The sequence below is a fragment of the Nothobranchius furzeri genome, chromosome 6, assembly GCF_043380555.1.
Source record: "Nothobranchius furzeri strain GRZ-AD chromosome 6, NfurGRZ-RIMD1, whole genome shotgun sequence".
NCBI classification, from domain to species: Eukaryota; Metazoa; Chordata; class Actinopteri; order Cyprinodontiformes; family Nothobranchiidae; genus Nothobranchius; species Nothobranchius furzeri.
In genome coordinates, this window is record NC_091746.1 from 60,868,927 (window position 1) to 60,893,912 (window position 24,986).

General features: G+C 42.9%; 1 protein-coding gene across 6 annotated transcripts in view; it reads left to right on the top strand.

Moving 5' to 3' along the window:
* camsap1a (calmodulin regulated spectrin-associated protein 1a) overlaps positions 1-24,221 on the top strand; it is a 49,559-nt gene extending 25,338 nt beyond the window's left edge. For 2 of the 6 annotated variants that reach the window (XM_054744481.2, XM_070552399.1), the window contains 18 exons: positions 5,838-6,100; positions 7,188-7,349; positions 7,416-7,496; positions 11,558-11,590; positions 12,395-12,536; positions 12,635-12,774; positions 14,341-14,437; positions 14,526-14,652; positions 15,047-15,132; positions 17,697-17,781; positions 17,893-20,140; positions 20,217-20,353; positions 21,891-22,099; positions 22,259-22,321; positions 23,021-23,108; positions 23,199-23,320; positions 23,416-23,534; positions 23,644-24,221. In XM_054744481.2, coding sequence (XP_054600456.2) covers positions 5,838-6,100; positions 7,188-7,349; positions 7,416-7,496; positions 11,558-11,590; positions 12,395-12,536; positions 12,635-12,774; positions 14,341-14,437; positions 14,526-14,652; positions 15,047-15,132; positions 17,697-17,781; positions 17,893-20,140; positions 20,217-20,353; positions 21,891-22,099; positions 22,259-22,321; positions 23,021-23,108; positions 23,199-23,320; positions 23,416-23,534; positions 23,644-23,934 — 4,493 coding nt within the window. In that variant the 3' untranslated portion in view covers positions 23,935-24,221. Of the gene's footprint in view, positions 1-5; positions 1,798-5,837; positions 6,101-7,187; positions 7,350-7,415; positions 7,497-11,557; positions 11,591-12,394; positions 12,537-12,634; positions 12,775-14,340; positions 14,438-14,525; positions 14,653-15,046; positions 15,133-17,696; positions 17,782-17,892; positions 20,141-20,216; positions 20,354-21,890; positions 22,100-22,258; positions 22,322-23,020; positions 23,109-23,198; positions 23,321-23,415; positions 23,535-23,643 lie in introns of those variants that run through there. The other 4 variants (XM_070552398.1, XM_015943002.3, XM_054744482.2 and 1 more) reach the window with 4 other exon arrangements.
* The last annotated feature ends 765 nt before the right edge of the window (positions 24,222-24,986 follow it).

Below are 24,986 nucleotides of genomic sequence, written 5' to 3' on the forward strand. Positions count from 1 at the left end.
TGAGTAGGGCTGTCGCGGTTGAGGAATTCCCCCTGCGGTGATTCAGGGTGGCTTAATATTGCGGTGTGCGATATTATTGCAGCACTTTTTTTATTGCAGTACTATCTAAACATAATGTTTACACATTTAAAAAAGGATAAAAATTGCCGTGCCTTCTTTTACAACACTTTACTGAATGCAGATCAAAGGGCAGTAACAACACAGATCGCAGTAACGTTTGTTTCTCCGACAGTCGGAGTCCGACTGAACTTAAAAACAACAAAATTCAGGAGAAGGTTAAACTTTTAAATGCAAATTTGGCTGCAGCGTCTAACAAATAAGAAACAAGTCCCCATTTTGTTTAGTTGTTTAAAATCAAGCATAAAAAATTACATGTACCGGGCGCGCGCGCGCCGGGGGGCGGGCGCACTATCATTTCACTTTCACACACACGAATGACGGTGATTTATAGCTCGGTCACGTCCTTGTTACCCACAAGGAAAACCTGCATGTTAACCAGATACGGTTTGAGAGAGGATCTGAGAGGGGTGGCAACATTTCCAGCAACACTGAAAACCCTCTCGGATGGTGCGCTCGTTGCACTAACGCACACGTACCTGCGTGCGACTCTGGCGAGCAAAGGGAATCTCTCCCGGTTGTTGCTCCACCATGTCAGGGGGTTTCTTTAGGGTGGATGCATTCCTCCTGCAGGTAGCGAGTGAGCTCCAGCTCGGCTCAAACTCTCTTCAGGACGGTTGCAGAAGCAGTGCTTGTCCGGGACTTCAGGAGGTCTCCGAGCGTTTATTATTATTTTTTTGCCGCTGGTGGCAGCTCTGTCTCGGCCAAGGACTCTGGCTGCGCAGCAGCTGACGTACTGAAAACCAAAGTGCTCCCACAGGAGCGAAGTAACGTTTCGTTTTGATACCAGTGCAGCCATCCTTCTCAACATGCATCATTGAGTTGAACCAAGTTCAGTAATCGCGGTGGCCCATGATGCAGCGCGGTGGGTTTCTTCATATTGCATATTTCATTTTTGCGGTTACCGCAACAGCCCTATTGGTGAGTTCAGTAACTGTATTTTATTTGATAAAAGAAATGTTTTGTTGTATTATATTGCTAATTTCATGTAAATGGAAAGCCAAGGTAGCAGATTTATGTTGTTTAATGTTTAAATGGTTGATTTCAACATTGAATTTGTGCTCACTCGACACACAGGCGGTAGTTCATAGGCCTTTAACGTTTTTTTCAGTGCGCCATGTTGGCGCCACCTCCTTGAGGACTAAATGAGCTAAAAAACCAGACTTTTACTGATACCTAAGGGCTATCTGTGTGTTATTTTTAAATGTTTATGCATATTATTCTATCGTTATGATAGGCCATTAAGGTTTGAACCGGGAAATGCTGAGCTAGAACCGGAGTTGGATTTCCTAAGCGGGAAACAAGATGGCGAGCCACCCGCAGGACCCCCCCCTTTTTTCCCTCCCCTATAGAGCTCCGGGAGTTGACGTCACTTCTCCCGGCATGAAACAGTTCAAATTGAAACGGCGCCATATTGGCAGGCAGAAGCCGGCAGCTGGACTATTTGTTATTGTCAGAAAACTCAATCAAACGGGAAATATGGTAGATTCCTGTTGTGCCCCAGGATGCAGAACAGATGCGGACGACATAAGGAATGAGCCATCTACAGGATTCCCCAAGATCCGGAGCGCCGCAAACGTTGGATCATTGTAATAAAACGCACTAGTGACCGGGCGAAAATGAAGCTGTGGGATCCCGAGAGTAAAGGTTTTCGCTTATGCAGCGACCACTTCATATCAGGTACTTAAACCAACGTTTCCTCAACTGTGTGTGGTATTTATTTTAAATGCTTTTATTATGATTCTTAGTGGGCTTCCTAAACTTATTTTGGCGTGGCTTTTTCTGTCTTATTACTCATAGCAGCAAGTAAACATCACGTAAAACGTTGCCTCGTGAGTTCTGCGTGCTGCCGTTTACGTGTTTTATGATGACAGCAATTAACCGGCTAAGCTGTATTTAATTTTTAAGCAATGGTTGATCAATTGTCAGATCACACATAAAAAGCACTTTGGATTGCTATTATCTGTCTCACCGAGACTACTTACGTGTAAATCTGTTATTTGTCCGTCCATCCATCCATTTTCATCCGCGTATCCAGAGTCGGGTTGCGGGGGCAGTAGCGTGACTTCCCTCTCCCCAGCCGCCGGAGCCAGCTCCTCCGGGTAAATACCCAAGGGGTTCCCCGGTCAGATCCGGTGTTGTGCCGGTAAGAAGTCCGCTCCGACAGCCCAGACCTTCTCCCCAGCCCCTCCGGCCGGGGGAATCCCAAGGGGTTTCCCCGGCCAGGTCCGGTGTTGTGCCGGTAAGAAGTCCGCTCCGACAGCTTCTGGCATTTTTAAAAAGTATCCCAGGGGCACGGTAAGGGTCGGAGAAGTTTAGTCTATTTAATTTCTGACTATAAAAAACGATTTCTTCTGTTTTAAAGTGTGAAGTAAACTCCAACGAAGTAAAATCCAAGCGGATCCCGTTCATGTTCATGGTTACATCCGTGTTTGTTTACCTTTTTTGCATGCCAAAATGGCGTCCACTAACTGAGAGTCACGTGGGGTCCGGAGCTAGGGCTGGGCGATATGGCAAAAATAGAATATCACGATTTTTCCAATATTTTATCACGATTTCAATTTTATCACGATTTTTTTATCCATGAATAGCATAACTTCAATTGCGTATTAAAGAAGAGAAACATTGAATAAATAAACATTTATTCATATTAGGGATAATCAGCACAGTGCTAACACACTTATATTTTAAACTCACACCAGAGATGATAAAAGCCCTGAGAGAAACAATTACAAAAATCAGTTTTTCTCGTTTTTCAAGTAACTTAACATAAATTAAAATCGTAAACATATTTAAAGTGCAAACATGTCAATTGCAAACGTATTGTGCAAACATTAACTTGTTCAAAATACTATGTAGCTCCCAGTTGCTCATTTAGTGGATAGTTAAGCTCAAATACGGCTCTGATGTGCGGCTGGACCAGAGATCGCTTGTGGTAGCAAATAACTGCGCATTCTGAATATTTTCTGCAACAAGTCTCTAAATAAAGTAAAATTTTCCAGTGCAGATTGGAGACAACCCATAGAAGCACTGATTTGATCTCATTTCAGAGAAAAATAGAACAGGTTAGATGCACCTAATAAATAAAATTACTAACAAACTCAGGAATCTTTCTTTGCTTCCCTGTTCTGGTGCTGAGAATATCACTAATGCGGATCAAAGGAGATACACAGATGAATGCACCTCTTATTTGGAGACTACATTTACTGCAGCTGGCAGAGGCAGAGATTGTTTCTATTGATACACGGATTTACAGAATCATTTTAAATGTTCATAGGGGAAGACTGCAGGAGGGAGCGGTAAAATACAGGGGGTCCCTAACAAAAACAAGAAACTTTACGAGTCTGATGAAACCCGCTGGTTTTCCATCAGGCAGTCACGGGGCAGCTCCATCGACCCAGTGACCGAGCTCAGTCGGTACCGACACCGGCTCGGCAGAGGGTGAACGAGCCGAGGCGACGTCGTGCTCTGCTTAAGAAGCGGTGTTATTTTCCTGCTTCAGAAGAAGCGTCCAACGTGTTTTTACGCTTTCTCCGAGACATGTCACGTCGCTAAGTTGTTAGCGCCGCGCGCTAAGGAAACCCTGCGTTCCTCTTCGGAACGTGTCGCTCAGCCGCGGCGAAGCCATGTTTGTTCACACACAGGTGAAGGTGAAAACAAGCGGGCACTAATATATTACTATGACTCACTCTGATTGGTTAAGGGTCAAACAAAGGCGTGTCATTCGCCTGGGGTAAGTTCCCTTTTCATTCAGAGGCAGAAATTCAACAGCAGAGCTGTGAATCGTGATAAAACGGTCTCTCAAAAATGACAGACCGTCAGATGTGTAGATCGTAAAACGGTCTAAAATCGTCATATCGCCCAGCCCTACTCTATACTTTATTGAACAAGGTGATAAGTATACAAACAAATTGCATACAAAATTGAACAAAGAAGATGAAACATATGCCAGGGGGTGCACTACAGAAATGTTACACACATCCAAATAAATTATAGGTGGTGCAAATAGTTATAGTTTTTAAAGCTTTTTTGTTTAGTGATCCACTAATCAATTTTATGTAAGATAGAGTGTCACTATAATAGTGCTTGAAATTAGGTTTTTGGTTACTATACTTGCATTTGTGGAGATAGAATTTAGCTAGAATAATTATCAAATTTATAACAAAATATACATCTTCCTTTCTGTGCTTGCAAAAAAACCAAAATACAACATTTTCCCATTTTAAAATGAAGTCCTTGCAGAGCTGTCCGATAATAAATCTGCTAAAGTTTTTCCAAAACGTTGTAGCATGTGAACACACCCCCGGACCCCTTGAACTGTGCCTTGCAGAAGGAGAAAAACTCAGCCTGCTGGACGTTGCGTTCTTTCACTGGAATCTGGTAGGATTTATCCATACACCTCTGCAGAAGAATGCTGGACTCACGAAGCACGGGATAACCATTCAGAATAATTCTGGGATTTATGGCTAAAGGAGAAATACAACATTTTTTTCTTTAAAGGGTTTGTTCAGCTTTTTGCTGAATTGTTTTAAGTTTTTACATTTTATGCTGTTTTTTTATTTTGGTCAACCACACATTTTAATGCTGTAATGGTATTAATGAAAATGTAAATAATTTTGTTGGGTGAAACCAAATAGGAAATGATTGAAATTTAAAAGTGAACTAAACCAAAATTAAATTAAATCTTGGAATTAAAGAATTAAACTAGATTTAAAATAACAGTGTTAACTTAAATAGGTTAAAGGACAAACTTGAACTTAGAACTTGAAATTAATAAAAACAATAACCTAGGTTGAAAAAAGCATCCTTTTAAAGCCAAATAAAAGGTTTTGAGACAAATGGGATAAACGGGAACTACTGGACAAAAAGGGGGAAATAAAAATATCTTATTTCCTTGGTGTTAAATGTTTTATGTGCATTGTGAATCGTATGTCAACTGTATTTTCTGTTCTAAAAATAATAAGCCGGTGATTTAAACTTATTTTTCTGGTCTTTGTTTTTTTTTAATGACTAGTCACCTTCATTACTGCTTAGTAGTAGAACCAAACTGGTCCTAGTATACTGTAACGACTCCAGAAGTGTTACATTAACACAATTTTGTTTAAAACTCACTTGATGATCCCACATCTCCAATTAAGGGTAGATGTTTTTCCACATTGCTTGAAATGCTGTTCACATACTGATGGCAACATAAATAAAATGTTTTTGGTAAAAAAAAATTAAAAAAGAACAAAGTTAATGGCCTCAGAAAAGTGCAATCCTGGAAAAATGACGCGTTGCAGTGAGCAGCCGGAAGGACGAAGTTTGACTCATGTTGTGAAGGTTTGGTTAGTGGTGGGGATTTCCCAGATTGTCGATTGCACTGAGCTCTTAACATTTAAACCGAGAAAGCCAAAAACAGTTTTTCACCATAAAAACACTGCACGCTAACTATGCTAGCAGGAGGTTTGATTTGGTTTGGTTTGGAGTTGGTTCTGGAAATTGTGACCTTAGAAGTTCAGCAGAGCTGTCTGTCTGCTTGTGCAAGGCTGTTATAAAATTTTCTGCAAGCATCAGATTCTGTGACGAAGGGAGAGCCTATAGACAGGGGCCCCTTTGAATTGTTTTCTCTCTAAATCTAGCTTGCATGATTGGCTTTTCCTAATGACAAAAACTGCACCTTTAGGTTAAAAACAATCCAACCACACATAATTGTCCTTTATTTTCTGCCTTTTTTTCAGATGACATCCCTGCAGATCTGCGTGACCCCTTCTATACAGACCAGTACGAGCAGGAACACATCAAGCCCCCCATCATCCACCTGCTGCTGTCCGGAGAGCTCTACTGCCATGTATGTGGGCTCATCCTTCATGCTGAGCAGGCAGCCTCCCTCCAAAGCCACCAGTCTGTCATCCAAGCCCTGTCCAGAAAAGGCATCCATGTTCTGGAGACCGATAACATGCCTGTGTCTGTTCTGGATCTCAGCTCATCTCCCATCAAAATGGTTGGTAGTTCGTTCTGGCTAGTTTGAAACTAGCTTTTAACTATTTTATTAAGTCAGAAATGTTAATCTGTTTACCTAAAGTTTGTCAAATTTATTTTCTGAACTGGTCCGGTCTTATTTAGCTAATGAGGTATGCTGATTTGTGTCAAAGTTGTTGCCATAAGATGGTTAAGGCAGTGGCAGACGAGTTAGGAGCCCGCCCCATAACTGGAAGGTTGCAGGTTTGAGACTCACTCTGTCTGTCAGAGTTATTGTGTCCTTGTGCTAGACACTTAACCCACCTTTGCTGCCGGTAGAGGACGGAGGGACCTGTGGTCCCAGTAGCTGGCAGCCTCGCTTCTATCTGTGTGCTCCAAGGCAAATGTGGCTACATTGTAATTCATCTTTACCAGCAGGTGTGTGTGTGTGTGTGTGTGTGTGTGTGTGTGTGTGTGTGTGTGTGTTGTAATGTGCCTTGGGGGGTTGTAGAACCCTGGGCGCTATGCAAGCCCTCAACAATTCATAAGGTGGTTCAGAGAAGTTAAATCAAATAATGAAAATACGAAGCCAACATGGATTATTATGGGATGTAGCTTGTTCAGTTACTCTAATAGCATAAATATATGTTCAAGATCCTGCGTTAATAGTTTTATTATTAAGAAATAGCAAGTCAAGATTTAGAGCTACTTTTTAGCTCATTTGAGTTTGTTTTCCTGAGTCAAATAGGAGCTAAAAGTCTTGAAATAAATAATGCATTAGTTACATTACAGCTCTGCAGGTTTTAGAGTCTGCAGCAGAAATATTTATGATACAAAGTGTGCAACATTTTTTATTTAATATGAGTCCACTCCATTGAGATATTAGATGCATAACACAAGTGCAAAACATTACAAGATCCAGCCTGGCTTGGAAGCTGCTGATTAGTCTTGGTTACTCAGTAAATGACAAATAGAAGCATCACTAAACTCATGCTTTTGTTTGGCATAATAGTTCTCAGACAATACTTACGTGTGGCTGCTGGAGTATTATAGAGACTGAACATGATCGATACAGTTACTTCATTTTTTTTTTTACACAAAAAAGCTAATTCCAAACTCTGTTTCCCCAGAGCTCTCACATCCAGCTCATTGATGCTCTGATGGTGGCCTACGCTGCAGAGATGATCAGCATTGAGATGGTGGTGTCTAGCGTGAAGCGCTTTTCAAATATCAGCGCCTCCAAGGAGCTTCCTTACACCCTGGAAGAAGCAATGGTTTTTTGGATCAACAAGGTAAGAACCAAATATAGATGTTAAGTTATTATACGGCACTGGCCAACAGCATTGTCTCTGTTTCAGGTTAACATGAAGATGAGGGAGCTCACAGAAAAAGAGAGTAAAATGAAGCAACATCTGTTGGAGTCACCCAGCCATCACAAGGTAAAACACTACCCTGTTTTTCTACCTCACACGTTCTTTGCTTCTTCATTCTGTGATGAACAATGTGTTCCTCCAGGAATATTTTCTTTGTCTTTGGCTGTTAGCTCTTCCAACTTGTCATCACAGATTTGTGCACACTAGGGCTGCTCAATTAATCGAATTTTAATCACGATTACGATCTGAGTTTTGAACGATTATAAAAAACAAAACAAGCAGATTATTTGCTCCTCACACTTGTGCTGCCCCGAGTTGCAAATGAAGTGCTCCTCCCACAGTGTTGCCAACTTAGCGACTTTGACGCTATTTCTAGTAGCTTTTCAGACCCCCTTCTTTTCGCTTTAAAGTACCTAGCGAACACCTCAGAAACATCCCTGGTAACCCTTAGCTACTTTCTGGATAACTGTCGTCGACGTTTCCTGCAGGTTAGCTAAACACTCCGCCTGCGCTTCGGACCGTTCTTCAGGACATTATAGGAAAGGTAATGATGCAGTGATGTGTCGGTCGCTAAAGAAACGGCTCTCGGAGCCGGCTCCCTGTTGGATTAACCAGAGTGAGTGACACACACACCGTACCTGCGGGCTCCTGAGCCGCTAAAAACGGCTAAATGTGCGCGTGAGGCACGCTAAACACACATGCAGCTTGCCCCGATTGCTGTGAGACCGGGTTGGGGGGTGGGGGGTGCAGCTGTGGCTGGGACAATTATTACATTAACTGATGGATGACTTGTACATACATAGTTTATAAATAAGGTAGAAATAAGTTCCTCACGCTGATAAATAACAACGAATCTCTCTGAGGACACGGTGCTAGTGCACTCTCCTACAGCACATTGACACGACTTCAATAAATGTTATGCAATATTTTGTGAACATCAATTTATCTGCGTTTATTTGTTATAAATGCCACTGTATAATTCTTGCTGTCAGTATTTGCAAGATATTGGTATTTGGGTCTGTACTGGTTAGACTTAAATGAGTTAAACCAAGGACTATAGCCCTTGGGTCATAAACTATGAGCTGTAAGTATATTGGTCTTTTTATACTGGGAATCAGGAGTTATTTTAGTGATCATCTTGTTTCTTATTTATTTTTTGTCCTGATTGTGCCCTGAGCAATTTTATGACTGAAGAAAAACAAATAAAATCATCATAAATAGAAAAATCGTCCTAAATAATCGTGATCTCAATTTCAGTCACCATAATCGTGATTATTATTTTTGCCATAATCGAGCAGCCCTAGTGCACACCTTATGTTGATGCCCGAAAGTGTCTCCACACCTTTGCTACCCAGTAGATATTCTAGAGTCTCTACTAAGTAGTACATATCACAAACTGGTCAATACAAAGAGAGTTTATGAAGTCTTTTGTTCTAAATCCTTCGTCAATAAAGGAATCTCAGCAGTTTTTGACAGTGACGTATTCAGTATCTTCCAGAATGAGCCGTTTCAGAGCTCTGTCATTGTAAGAAAACAAACTGGAGCTGGTCACGTGCACACCACCCCTCCGCTCAGGCTGCTAAAAACTGAAAAGCTACACTATCTGGGAGGGGCTCAAAGTAGAGCTGCTGCTCCTGCGCCAGCAGCAGCTCTCTCTAGCACATGAGGGGTGTTTCTATTCTGATTTCTCTGTTTATGATGTGACTAATGAGGACTTTTTGAAACAGCTTGTTTTAGGCACATAATTCTTAAAACTGAACACTGACAGAAAATGAATGGGTGTTGATGGAGGAAGTAGAAACCCACAAAGCAGCACAAAAGGATGCAAAAGGGGAGTTTTGTAAAATATGTCCTCTTTAAAGCTGGGGTATGCAGTGTTACGTTGTTTAAAGTACCTTAAAAAATCTGATCCTTCTCTATGATATGAAGTAGATAATCTTTCACAATTTATATTATTCCTAAATCCTTCCCTTGGCCTGTAATGCAAACCAAATCATTTACATGAGCCTACAGAGTTGTGCATCCACAAGAGGCAGCTGCCAATCAATGAGAATATGTCCCAGTGGGATGACGCAGACACCTCGGTCAGCTTAACACACCAATCTAGCTTGAATGCTATTTCAATCTGTATTGAATTATTGTCAGTCTGTAAACTTCAAGCTTACTATAGAAGAAATGAGGGGAACATAAAGGGATTCATCATTTGGAGCTAAGTGTAGCGTTCAACCCTACGCTACATCGACTATTGTTTTAGCCTGTTGCAGCACTAGCAGAGGTGTGCTAGCATCATGTCAGCTGGATTCCTGCAGTTCTAGATGTTTCCCTGCTTGAACACTCCAGATTTGATTGAAACAAGTGCTTCGCAGCTCTAACAGAACCCAGTGAAACCCGAGGAGATAATTCAGCAGTTAGAATCAGGTGTGTCTGAGTAGGGGCTTATAGAGCTCCGGACCCCACGTGACTCTGTTAGTGGACGCCATTTTGGCATGCAAAAAAGGTAAACAAACACGGATGTAACCATGAACATGAACGGGATCCGCTTGGATTTTACTTCGTTGGAGTTTACTTCACACTTTAAAACAGAAGAAATCGTTTTATATAGTCAGAAATTAAATAGACTAAACTTCTCCGACCCTTACCGTGCCCCTGGGATACTTTTTAAAAATGCCAGAAGCTGTCGGAGCGGACTTCTTACCGGCACAACACCGGACCTGGCCGGGGAAACCCCTTGGGATTCCCCCGGCCGGAGGGGCTGGGGAGAAGGTCTGGGACTCTCGACTCTACTGCCCGCTCCGACGCCAGAAGCTGTCGGAGCGGACTTCTTACCGGCACAACACCGGATCTGACCGGGGAACCCCTTGGGATTTACCCGGAGGAGCTGGCTCCGGCGGCTGGGGAGAGGGAAGTCACGCTACTGCCCCCGCAACCCGACTCCGGATACGCGGATGAAAATGGATGGATGGACGGACAAATAACAGATTTACACGTAAGTAGTCTCGGTGAGACAGATAATAGCAATCCAAAGTGCTTTTTATGTGTGATCTGACAATTGATCAACCATTGCTTAAAAATTAAATACAGCTTAGCCGGTTAATTGCTGTCATCATAAAACACGTAAACGGCAGCACGCAGAACTCACGAGGCAACGTTTTACGTGATGTTTACTTGCTGCTATGAGTAATAAGACAGAAAAAGCCACGCCAAAATAAGTTTAGGAAGCCCACTAAGAATCATAATAAAAGCATTTAAAATAAATACCACACACAGTTGAGGAAACGTTGGTTTAAGTACCTGATATGAAGTGGTCGCTGCATAAGCGAAAACCTTTACTCTCTGGATCCCACAGCTTCATTTTCGCCCGGTCACTAGCACGTTTTATTACAATGATCCAACGTTTGCGGCGCTCCGGATCTTGGGGAATCCTGTAGATGGCTCATTCCTTATGTCGTCCGCGTCTGTTCTGCATCCTGGGGCACAACAGGAATCTACCATATTTCCCGTTTGATTGAGTTTTCTGACAATAACAAATAGTCCAGCTGCCGGCTTCTGCATGCCAATATGGCGCCGTTTCAATTTGAACTGTTGCATGCCGGGAGAAGTGACGTCAACTCCCGGAGCTCTATTGTAAACATGCAGCCACAACAGTCTTCTGTTAGTGCTATAAGGCTGTGTGTGTGTGTGTGTGTGTGTGTGTGTGTGTGTGTGTGTGTGTGCGCGTGTGTGTGTGCGCGTGTGTGTGCGCGTGCGCGTGCGTGCGTGCGAGCTCCTTCCTGTAGGGGAGATGGAGCAGGGGTGGGAACTGAAGCCAGTCAAATTTCAAAGTCTTCTCCTTTCTTTGATGACTTTACGCTACAGACTCCATTTTAATCACCTCAGTCTGAATACATTTATTTTTAAAAAGTATAGTAGGGATAAATTACAGCTCCTGTCGTTATCTTTCAAAGCATACAAGGACTGTCGTGCATTGCCTTCCCTTTTTGAAGTCCGATCCTTTCCAGATCAGATTCCTTCCTTCCTAACGTGACATAATCTGATGCTCTGTAGCTGTGTCTGAACTTGTCTCCTGCTCTTCCTGTTTGTAACACTTCCTCCTGAATTCCTCCCCTCTGTGCCTCTATGGATGCTAGTCTCCCTCCAAATGGTACTGGAAGCTTGTACCTGTAAGTGCTAATGCTTGCTTTCTCTTGTATGAGTGTGTGTCTGTTTAGGTTGTGTTTCATTGTGTGTGTTTCAGACTGAACAGCACACTTTAAGCTAGGATAAAAAACAAAACGTACAACAGGAATTAATGAGAAAATGTAATAAAATAGGACTGGCACATGGTGATAATTTGTGGTGTAATAAGAACCATCTGGTGCATAAAGCCTGCTTTACTGTTTATTTGGTCAACTTTATGTTTTTTAATCACTTCTGTCTGCTTTCAGTTGCCCTCTCTAAAGTATCCACACACTGCTTGGCCCGTCAAACACATCACCATCATAACACATCATGAACAGAGCCAGATTTTTTAACTGCTCCACGTCCAATCAGTTTGTTTTATTTCATTTGTAACTTCCTCCCAATCATTTCATTTTCCCCTCCATCAGGCTGATTTATTGTATGCTTTGGCCCATTGTGTGGAGATCTCTCGTGTGGTAAAGTTCTTATTATTGGCCTTTTTTATTTTTTTGAGTCAAATTCTTTTCTCTCTCTCGTTTTCCCCACCACCACCTCTAATCAGCCTTTTATTCTAACTGGATATTGCCATCCTACCTGCCATGCCTTCCCCATTCCCACTGCTTCACATCAGATATGCCATGCTTTTCTGTCAAACTGATTAGATGCAAAACTAGGTAGCTGAAGGTGTTAAAATATGTTCACAGAAGCAAAGCAAACAGTGATTTACAAAGTGATGAATGTTGTGTCTCTGTGATTATTGATTTAGATATGGTTGCATAAACTCTTGCTCACCTCTTGTCATACAGGTGCGCTACCGCAGGGATCACCTAGCAGGTCGCACTCTGCAGCATTTCCCCCTTTTGGAAGACCTGCTGAAGGATGTGTGTGATGGTGCAGCTTTGCTCGCTCTGATCCACTTTTACTGCCCGGACCTTATTAGACTAGAAGGTCAGTTCTCTAAATGCAGATGTCTCCTATTTAAGTGACCGTTAAACTATTCAGACGTAATCTAATCATATTGAATGTTGTTGCTCTGATCTGTGCAGATATTTGCCTGAAGGAGGTCCTCTCTATAGCAGAAAGCATTTACAACATCCAACTGCTGATGGAGTTTTCTAATGAATATCTAAACAGATGTTTCCATCTGAAGCCTGAAGACTTGCTGTACTCTCCACCTGTTCTGAAGGTGCTTCATGTCATAGTCACAATGTGTCAAATTACTAACCCTAACCCTAAAACGTAGACAAGTGTCTAAAATGGCAATATTCTGTTTGCTTTAGCTTAAAGTCAACTCAGTCTTTATTTACAGAGCACCTTAAACGTGACTCATGTCACCAAAGTACAAGAATTTAATTAAAACTGACAAAATGCAAAAGTGCAATGTAAAAAAAATGCATAAACAATGTAAGTGAATGGTAACAGCTAGCATTTTGTGTGGAATAATTCATGAAATAAAAAAAATACTATTTTTTAACTGTAGTCCTCTGGTACAACATACTCCTGATTAATTTCCTCTACAGGTGTTGTTTTAGGTATTCCCAGGGCAGCAGGCCATTGTAAGTGACAGCTTACAGCAGCATCGTAGTCCCAAGGCTAAATCGGCTACTGTAATTTCTTTATGTTACTTAATATTTTAACTTCTGATGTGAGTATTGAAAATTAGGATATTTATTGAGTAATTTCATGACTTTTTCTCGCCAAATTCCAGCTGTTACCATTAACAGCCTTAACCCTAACCCACTTACAGTGTTCATGCTAACAGAACACTACCTGGGGAGTATGACCACTGACTAAATTTCAATTAGGGGTGGAATATCCCTTTAAAGTCTGAGCAAACTGAAATGTTATACTTGGAAAACTGTTTCAGTGTCATTTAGGAATATGCCCGTGCCATCAGGGAAGAAAACATCCAATGATGGAATAACCTGATCATTCAGTATATTTAGGTAGTCAGCTGACCTCATTCTTGGAGCACATCCTGTTGATGAACCTAGACCTGACCAACTACAGAAACCCCAGATCATAGCACTGCCCCCACAGGTTTGTACAGTAGGCACTAGGCATGATGGGTGCATCACTTCATCTGCCTCTCTTCTTACCCTGATTCTCCCATCACTTTGGAACAGGGTCCATCTGGACTCACCAGACCAGTTTTAATAATGTGTTGGACCGTTTTTAACCCGGTTTTAGTCATTTCTGCATCTACTTAGATGTTTTCTCTGCCTGATGCATGCCTAAAACCCACACAAGTGGCCCAGGTAGTGCATCTCTTCCAGAATCAAACAGAATACTGCATGATTGGTAAAACGACTAGGCTGGTTACAAAATGGTTTTCCCATTTATCTAACTCTGAGGAGTATGGCCACAGACTAAATTTCACATAGGGGTGGAATATCCCTTTAAGGTCTTGGTAAACTCTGAGGTCATTTCTGGAAAATGTGTTTCTATAGCTGTGTTAGCTTGCTCATATTAGCCGAGAAAAAAAATATATATAATTGCCCAATTGACATACCTGGGTGGCTTTATTCTTCTATAAGTATTGTGACCTTTCTTCAAACTAGGGCTCCTGTTGGTAGTTTTATATTTATTTCATTGAACTGAATAATTTTAGTACGGATGGGAATCTTCAGGAATAGGGACACATTTAGTGTGTAAAACTTTATTAGAATTTCACAGAAAATAACCCGATCTGAAGGTACTTTGATGTTTTTTAATTTTTTTTTGCATTGACCTTGTTTGTTGTGCTCTGCAGAATAATGTGATGGTCTTCATTGCTGAGCTTTTCTGGTGGTTTGAGAACATGAAACCAGACTTTGTACAGCCCAGAGATCTTCAGGAAGTCAAAGATGGTTAAACACTTTCTCTACTTACTTGATTTAAAAATAAAATCTTCCAATTGTTCTACTTTAATGTGCTGTTTTAAAACATTTTTTGTAGTGAGGCTCATGCTGCAGCCCAAAACCTCTCGATCATACTCGCCTGTTTCCAGCGTCACCAAAAGAGGTTTCTTTTCTTCGTCTAACTCGGCTGACATCTTGACCACAACCACAAGCCCTCACCTCAGGTATCCAGTAAGACCTTTTGCTTTTAGAAAGAGGCCATGCATAGAGACAGACTTTGACTTAAGCCTTTTGGAAGTTTGCAGGATTCAAACCTGCTTCCATTTTTGAACTAGTATGACTGGAGATAATAAATTTCTCTCTCTCTCTCTCTCTCTCTCTCTCTCTCTCTCTCTCTCTCTGTCTCTCTCTCTGTCTCTCTCTGTATATGTAAAACTTTAAAGAAACTTAAAGGTTTTTAGTTAAATAGTAATATAGCAACATATACCTGTGCACTAAAGAGTTAGATTTTTTATTATTTCAAAATATTCAGTCAAATAAATAAAATAATGCTGTTTAGACTACCTACTGATGAACACAATAGACATGAATAACCTTTAGTTTGTTTTTTCTCCTCAGCACTAAACCATCCTCTTTCACCTCATCTAACTCTTTACTGCCCCTGAGACACAGACAACAGAAGCTGGCTGAGGATGCTACTTCAGGTAGCACTTTTTAAATATCAGTTCATCTGCTCGGTTTCAAATTATAAGGATCAAACCATCACATTTGTGTATTGAGTGTAGAAATAATGGACAAAGCAAACTTAAGTGTGTAGTATTGGAAGACATTTGTGGACAAATTACTTCTGCTTTAGAACTTTAGCTAAATAATTAAAGAAACTTACTTCACTCCCACTTCATGTTTGAAAATTGCAACAAATGCTGTTGCTTGGCAGACCGAGAGAGCGGAGCCGCGAACAAATACACACACACAGGCTCACAACGACATTGTGACATCTTAATGTATCAGCTAACATCATAGCATACCGCTATTAGCGGTGGCTAATTTAAATTCAAATACAGTGCAGAATTTTTCCCTGGCAACAGCGCAGCACTAACAGTTTTAGGCAGAATATTTAAATTTTAACTAAGATGCGCTGAAGTGCCAAATTATTGACTACACATTTCTACAGCACAGTTAGACACTCGTTTATATAGTTAATCAGCATAAAAAGTTTATTTGGGGGTGACTTGCTCTTTAATGAACCTGAGTTTTGTCATTCTGAACCTCTTCCTCCGAACTGCCACTTTGCAGAAAATGGTGACTTAATTTGGCCATTTCAACATAGTACCTTTCTAAGCAAATACTTCCATTTATTAAAGGGGCCCTACTTTTATTTTTTAAATTTGGAAACTGATCTTCTTCACGAGTGAAGGAAAGATTGAGCGTGAGATCCATAGGTGGATTTGTGCTGCGTCTGCGGGCGTTGTACTGGTCTGTCATGGTAAAAAAAAGAGCTGAGCCAGAAGGGAAACCTCTCGATTTACCGATTGATCTACGTTCCTACCCTCACCTATGGTCACAAGCTTTGGGTAGTGATCCAAAGAACGAGATCACAGATACAAGCGGACGAAATGGGTGTTTTCCCCTGGTTGTCTGGGCTATTCCTTAGAGATAGGGTGAGAAGCTCGGTCATCCAGGAGCGGCTTGAAGCAGATCCGCTGCTCCTCCACATCAAGAGGAGCATCTAGTCAGGATGCCTCCTAGATGACTCCCTGGTGAGGTCTTCCAGGCACGTCCAACTGGGAGGAGGCCCAAGGGAAGACCCAGGGTATGCTGCAGGGACTATGTTCCTCGTTTGACCAGGGAACACCTTGGGATTCCTCCCAGAGGAGCTAGTCCAAGTAGCTGGGGAGAGAGAAGTCTGGGCCTTTCTGCTTGGGCTGCTGGCTCCGTGACCCAACTGCGGATGAAAATGAATGGATGGAAACTGATCTTTGGGCCTCTATATCAGGGGTCCCCAATCCTGGTCCTGGAGGGCCGGTATCCTGCATGTTTTAGTTTGAACTCTGTTTCAACACACCTGATTTCAATCAGCAGCTAATTAACAGGCTTCTGCAGAGCCTGATGAGCTGCTGCACAGGTGTTTCAACCACTGAATCAAGTCTGTTGGGGCAGAAAAACCACAAAGCCTGCTGGATACCGGCCCTCCAGGACCAGGATTGGGAACCCCTGCTCTATATGACTTAATCCTTTTAGGGGCTCAAAATGACCCAGGAGCCACGATTAATTGCCAAATACAACCCGTGGTAAAGCTCTACAATGGAAAGACTGGTTTGCTCCGCCCACTCGGCCAGGGCATATTAAACGAGCTGAATGCTGATTGGCTGGTTTACCCCTCTGGCTCTACAGTGCTACCTGAAGCAGGTAACTGTTTACAGCCATGTTCAGTATCAGGAATTCGATAGGCAAGCTATGGATCTATCTGGCATTCATCCAAAGTCTGGATGTTCTCAGTACATCCTGGATTGTTAAATGTGTACTGCAAAATTCTTATCTGGTGTTTTCCTCTAGTCCAACAAGGACATTAGCAGTAGCTCATGCTAGCTTTGTTCTGCGGTTAGCAGCCACCAACATTCATATATTGCCAAAGTTGGGTTATGCAAATTTAAGATGGCATGTCTAAGCTTATGAAGTGTCGTACCAGCTTTTCTCAGAACATATTGTTTCTCAATGTTAAAAATAAGGAACACAATTTTAATAAAGGGAAACAAGAAAACCCAAAATATACAAAGATGATTCTCAGTGGCCTAGTGGTACATTGTCTGCCCTGAGACTGGGAGGTCAGGGTTCAAATCCCGGTTGGGTCATACCAAGTACTTTAACAATGGGACCCAACTCCTCCCTGCTTGACACTCAGCTCTAATGAGTTGGGATGGGGGGTTAAACCACCCAATAGTTCCTGTGCGCAGCCACAGCTGCAGCTCACCGCTCCCCACGGGGATGGGGAAAAATGGGAGATTAATTTCACCAGTGTGTGATCAATTAATGGGACTTGACTTTGAAACACCAGCATGAAATAAATATAGAAGAAGAGCACATTAACATAGGAAAGCAGGTCAGAGACCCCAACCCATTAGACTCCCAGAGCTGCCTCCGGTCAACAGGAAAAAGGTCAATGCTGTTTAAGATACCAGGTCCCTTTTTAAAGTGTGAATTATATCAAAAGTTATTTAGTCTTTTAGAAACACGTTATACCAATGTGTCTGATGTTGTCTTTGCACAGAGGTGAGAAACAGGCCAAGCTCCGTAGCACGATCACAAGGAAAACATCAGGACTCCATACTGGCATGGCCAGAGAGGAGGGCAAGGTACGTTCATGGTAACAGCAGCTGATGAGGACATAATAAATACTTAATAGTTTCATCAATTATTATTTTAGCTCATGCAACTTTTTTGCCTGTCCTCTTACTCCCTTTCAGACCCTTGTCCCAGCCCGTGCCCTACACTCTGCACTTTGCAAAGGAGGATGAAGTTGACAGTATCAGCCTGGCTCGGTCCATTAGCAAAGACAGCTTAGCTTCTAACATCCTGAGCATTACTCCCAAACACATGCTGGGGTCAGCACTGCCTCAGCACAGACTGAGTGGCCAAAGTCTCCTCAGTCACATGCACATAGAGGATGAAGAGGAGGAAATAGAGGAGGAGGAACTCGTTTCTGTTTTCCACCCCTCTGCATTTTCTAGACATAGAATTGGCAGCGACATGGAGCAGGATGAGCTGGAAATACAGAGTGCAACATCACCCTCCAGGGGTTTTAGTACTTCTCGTATTCATGAAAGAAGCCCCTTTGCTTTGGACCACCATGCAGACAGCTATTATCTGGAGCCTTTGATGCCTGCTGTCCAAAAACGAGCCAAAGAGAAGAGCATCACTGTGAACAAGCAGGAGGAAAGTGGTGAGGGTCACTTTAGAGGAGCAGCAGCTGCTAAGAAAGTTATCGCATGCAACATACAGAGGAAACCCCTTGTGGCTGAGTCAAACCGAAGTGTGTCCACACCCAAACCCGTAATAGAATCAGTGCTTAGCTCTCAGTCTCCAGGCTTTTTCCTTCATTCATCAGGGGAACAAGAACACTGCAATGCATTCTTCACTGGGCTGGAACCGGAACACGACTCTGACTCGGACATCGCAGACCTCGAGGAAGAGGAGGAGGAGGATGATCAGACAGATTTGACTAAAGAGGTGGTCAGGACAGGAAGAGGGCATTGTTTACAGGGGGAATACATGCCTGAATTTGGAGACGGAGAAGGCGAGTCAGCCAAACTTAGAGAGGACTCGAAGGTGACTGAGAGGGAGGATAAGGAAGATGCCAGTGGGCGCTCAAGCCCATGCCCAAGCACTGTATCGTGGGCGAGCAGCTGTAGCGCCTCGGGTAGTATCGGGGTCAAAATGACCAGCTTTGCAGAGAGAAAGCTTCTTAAACTTGGTCTCCGGGAGGGATACTCGAGTACCAGCAGCTCCCAAAAGACCACGCCAGATGGCTCGGAGACTGCCCCTCAATGGTTAGGAAAAGAATCTACTAGCGTGGTTTTGGAGAAGAATATTATGGTTAGTCCTTCAGTTGTGCCTTCAGAGCTGCTTCAACTTCACATGCAGCTGGAAGAGCAGAGGCGTGCAATAGAGTACCAGAAGAAGAAGATGGAGGCCCTGTCAGCCAGGCAGAGACTGAAGCTGGGGAAAGCTGCATTCTTGAACATTGTTAAGAAGGGCGATGGGAAGAGTGACACGCTTCCTTTACCCCTGAAGCATTCCCAGGAGTCCTCTGGACTGTCAGCTGCCAACAGGAGGAAAATTAAGATCCATTCCTGCAAGGACGATTCTTGTCTCGATGCTCTTAAAGGTCGAACAGAGGGACGACTGGTCAGCAGAGACAACAAGGGGAGCACCTTGTCCCAGGATAATAGCTCAGAACCTGACGTAAACGAGTGTTCTCGTTCTATCGATCTGCTCAATCAAGCTATTAGTTCTATTCAGCAACAGATGATGCAGCTCTCCTTCCAGCAAGACCTGTTGATGAAGCAGAATGTGGTCTCACCCCCTGAGCCTGAACAGTCAGGCCAAAGCACAGCCCCTGACACCGCACAAACAACAACATCCTCTACCTCAGATTCCAGGTCATTTGCAGTTCACTTTGTTGATATCAGCGGCAGCAGTTCTCTGCCTGTTCGGCGTCCTCCCAAGCTCAGCTCCAGCCAACGCAGCAAAGCAGCAGAACGGAAAAAGAGCAAAACGGCTTCAATCCAGTCCACCATCTCCTTCTCAGACTGCATGCCTTCGTCAACTGAATGTACCGACGGAGAACAGGACACAGGGAGTCCTGCTGAGAGCTCCAAAAGTGAGAGAAGCATCCATAGGAATGCCACCTTCAGAGTCCATGAAGGCAGCAGAGACGGAGGTGATCTTTGCTCAGGCAAGCCAAAGTCACAGGATCCACCGGTGATCTCCAAAATATCTGAATATTCATCGCAGGATGTAGAAGAAGAGCAAATAAACGTGGTTGACTCAAGCAGAGAGCTAGTCAGTGGGGATGAGAGTACCTGGCTCAAGGGTCAGCTGATTGAGGTTGACTTGTCAGAGCTAAAAGGTTCAGTAGATGATGGCAGCACAGACGTTAGAGACAGCACAGCAGATGTCGAGCAGAAGAATGTGTTGGGTTTCTTCTTCAAGGTAAAACTCAAGTTTGTGCAACTCTTCGTCTGTAAATTGTTATATGAGACATGAAAATAATGTTTTCACCTTCCAGGATGATGAGAAGGCAGAGGACGAAATGGCAAAACGCCGTGCCGCCTTCCTCCTCAAACAGCAGCGCAAAGCTGAAGAGGCGAGACTTCGCAAACAGCAGCAGGAAGTAGAGAGCGAGCTCAAGCGTGACGAGGCTCGGTAAGTTCACACACAGAAAAGGACAAAAAGTCCTCTAAGGAGTGTGAGCACAAGAGTGTGGAAGCAGATGTTCTAAATTACACGTGTCAGACACAAGGCCCACGGAGCATTTTTATGTGGCCCGTGAGATTAATATAAAAAATATATTAAAACTGACCCGCTGGCCGATTTTACAGCAAAGACTACAATTCCCATGATGCTTTGTGGTGTTAGCGCAGAGCCGATGCGCCCCCTCCTTTGTGTTTTTTCCAACGTCTGCTGCTGGTGTCTGCAGCTCCATTGTCTCAGACGAACTATACACTCCTCTCACTTAGCGCTGGGTTTACTCAGCTATTTGCTGACGTTGAAGCCCAGAAACTGAGATTTTAACCGCTCAGTAATGTGTTCACGACTGAAATAGAAAGTTTTCCAACTAACTTCCAGACCGAGCTGATATAACTCAAGCGAGCAGCGACACGCTCAAATCAGCATGACTCTGGCTGCTGTAGTTGTTGTTTTTCCTCCCCGACACAACAACGTGGTCAAGCTGCTCAGACGCTCTCCATGTTCAGCAGCACAAACCTATGTGAGCACCTGTTGTCTCCTAATGTTGTCATTATTATGATGAAGATGAACAAAAGAACATGAGTCTCCTCCTCAGCTCAACACCATGACGCCGGGGACACACCGGCCACGGAAGCGCCGAGAAGCGAATCGCTCACGAAATTCGGCCGCTGCTCGCCGCTCCTCAGTTCAGATCAGACGCGCCCCAGTCGAGGCGCGCCTCGGCTCAGCTGTAGTTTTTCTTTTAAACACTTGATGTCCTCCACTTCCTCTCTGCCTTTTCTCAGCTCTTTTCCTCTACGTTTGAGTGTTTGTACGCGTGTGCGTGTGCGTGTGTGTGTGTGTGTGTGTGTGTGTGTGTGTGTGTGTGTGTGAACCTATGGTATGAGTTGTTTCTGCCAGTTGAATCTCTTGGAACCCGCTCCGATTCTGCAGCTGTATGCTAGCAGTTTCTTCCGACATGGGTACATAAATAAGCATGTTTTTCAGGGGTCGTACAGCTCCTTGTGTTTCTCAACTTCCATAATTAATTTAAAGTCATCCATCCTAACTGCTTGCCTCAGACTTTCTGCCTCTCTGTCCTGTTTGCTCCGGTGAAAAGACACCAAAAACCACACCCCCCTTCACGTGGTCACACACGCACACACGTTCGATGTGTGTGTATGTGTGTGCGTGTTTGTGTGGTTTTTCTGCAGTGTCTGTTTACGAACACATTTGACTATTGCGGAATTTTATTTTGAAATGCTTTATTTTGTTAACTTTACCGGCCTGCCTCTTATGTCTACACATTCAGTGTTGATGCAAAAATAAGTTTGTTTCCACATTAAAAGGTTCAAAATTGGATATATGTTGATAAAGAAAATGTGCAAATTTGCCGTCACTTTTTAAAAAAATATTAAGTTTGGCCCGCGACTTCATCCCAGATTTTCATTTTGACCCAGTGTGAATTTGAGTTTGACACCCCTGTTCTAAATCTTACGCTTGTTTGTTCAAGACGAAAAGCAGAGGAGGAGCGAGTTCGTAAGGAGGAAGAGAAGGCACGCCGAGAGCTAATTAAACAAGAATACCTGCAGAGGAAGCAGCAAGCCCTCATGGAGGAACAGGGTCTCATCAAACCTCGCACAAGGACTAGACCCCGCAGGAACAGACCCAAGTCACTGCACCGGGAAGACTCCAGCAGCCTCCCCAAAGGATCCACCACACGTGAGTTTTTATAGTCAAGTGCTCATTGTTCTTCACTCTTCAATGATTTCTGTCGACTGTAGGAACTCATTAGCTCATCTTTTTGTTTTGTGCACCTGCTGTCATTCTGTGTGTGTGTGTGTCTGTGTGTGTGTGTGTGTGTGTGTGTGTGTTGTGCAGGCGATTCTTTGAAGGTGTCCTTGTTAATCAAAGCCCAGAGTTCAGCAGCAGGCTGCAGGGGAGGTGAAGGTTCCTGCCTGCTCTGCATGCTGTAATACCAAGCACGCACAGCTGATTTAAAAAACATCCCCCAAACCAAATTGTTATTAATTATTTTTGCAAAAATATAAAATAAAAAAAAAGGATTTTGGAGTTTGATTTTCTTTAAGCAGCCAATGTTTAAAGGGGACATATAATGCAAAACTCACCTCCAAAAGTGAAACAAATCCATTCATTTGTTTTCTGTCAGTGTTTGGTTTCAGGAATTATGTGCCTAAAACGAGCCATTTCCAAAAGTCCCCATTTTTGAAGTCACAAATTGGAAAATTAACAGAAAACCACCACTCATGTGCTGCTGGAGGAGCAGCTGCTCTTCTCCAAGCCCCTCCTAGATATTGGAACTTCTCAGCTTATAGCAGCCTGAACGGGAGATGGGTGGACGTGGCCAGCTCCAGCTTTTTAATGGCTCATTCTGGAAAGTACTGAAAATGTTAAGAACAGACTAGAGCTGAAATCTCTTTACGTGAGAGAGATTTTGTGCAAAGAACGTCATAAACATGTTTTGGATCAACCATAGAACTATTATAACTTTAGAAAAAAGTAATATGTCCTCTTTAAAAGTAAGTAATGTGGTTTAAGAGTCAATATTGTACACTCAGAAATGTAAATCACTACATTTAATGAAAATTAACCTCAGGTCTTTAATTCTGTCCTTATTTTTAGCTGATATGAGTTTCAGTCATCGAGGATCAACGCTCTCTTTGGTGACTGACGCAGACAGCGTCATATCTGGTGGGGCGGAGTCAAACAGGTGAGAACTGTTTTACATAAACATTGAGTTCAAATAATCCCACATGTTCTCACATTTATCAGACCAACCTTTTACACACATGTGCATAAGGGCTGCATCTGTGTGCTCTATGGACTCATTTCCTGTGCTGAGCAGAACGTCCAGCAGGAACATGGAGCGGGACTGGGAGAACGGCTCAATAGCCTCGTCCATCACGTCAACTGAGTATAATGGTGAAAAGAAATGTTGAATTTTAATTTATTCTTTAAAACAAAAACATACAAGGATGCGTGCATTTTTATTTTCTTCGTGTTTTGTTTATTCAAAGGTCCTAAACTCTTCAAGGAGCCGAGCTCTAAATCCAACAAGCCAATAATCATTAACGCCATCGCCCACTGCTGCCTTGCTGGAAAAGTCAATGAAGTCCAGAAGAATGTTGTCCTTGAGGTATGAGGATGCTTGAAATAATATGTCACTTATGATTATGATATGCGTTTTAGGGAACTTGGTGTTTTGTCGTAATCCTTCAGAAAAGACTGTTGTTTCTGTGTTCCAGGAGTTGGAAAAGTGTGAATCCAACCACCTGATCATCCTCTTCCGAGACGGTGGCTGCCAATTCCGCGCCATTTACTCTTACTCACCGGACACCGAGGAGATCGTCAAATTCACAGGCACAGGCCCACGCACCATCGGTCGGAAGATGATTGACAAGCTTTACAAGTACAACTCAGACCGCAAGCAGTTCACAGTCATTCCCGCTAAGAGTGTCTCCGTTAGCGTGGACGCTCTGACCATCCACAATCACCTGTGGCAGGTCAGGAGACCGGGGAGTGCCCGGAGGAAGTGAGCAACATGTGACAAGTGTACCAGTTTGTGTTATTTAAGCTACTGTTGGGCAGGACCCGAAAATCTTAGAGAAGACCGATCTTTTATTAGAATGGGGGTTTAATTGTCTGTGGCTGTGTGAATATTTGGTATAAAACACCTACAGACAGTCATTACATTCTGTCACAATTTAATTCTGCACGTCAGACTTCAGTACTTTCATTCGTAGGTGTTTCCTACATCAGTTAAACACTTCTGATAATCATTTTTGTTTTGTTTTGTAGCATCAAAGAGAAGCTAAACCCTGGATTTGAATACTGTTTATTGTCCTTTCAGTAGCAAATTTAATACTGAAGTGCAACTAAAGACAAGCAGTTATGCACATGTTGGAGGTTGACCAATCAGTCAAAACTTATTTAGATTTTGTTTTAATGATCTGCTTTGGTCATGGTGAGCATACTAATCCAGGTAAAGGGCAGGTACATCTGTGGGTAAAATGGAGTAGTTACCAAAAAAATACTTCAGGGGTGCCATCCTGCATGTTTTACAAGTTTTCTGCTCCAACACAACAGAATCACATGGTTTAATCACCTCACCACCATGCTGAGTTCTGCAGAAGCATGGTAATCACTCCATTTAAAGGTACAATGTATAAGAATTCTACATTGAAATAATCCCAAAAAAGTCTAATTTGTCTCAGTCATGTTGGATGGAAGGTTACGTCGAAACAGATTTCTTTCTCAGCCAGCTGAGGGTTGTCAGATTTTCTACTTTCAAAATAGTTAAAGGGGCATTATGGAAGTTTGACAGCCAAACATGCATAGAAATAATACATTTCTTCTTCATACATTCTCCTGCAATTCCCTGGTCCTGTAGAATGAGCCCTGGCATTTTTACTGTGATTGCCTATTTTTCTGTAAAATCACAGAAAAAGAGAGCTGCTCTGGTCGAGCAGGCTGCTTCATGCGCGTTCACGCTCAGGCATAGCCCTCCGAACCGTTCTTTGAACGTTGTTTCAGCTGTCATCAAGAATATAAATGTTACAGATACAGAAGACGTCACTGGTGGTTTAAG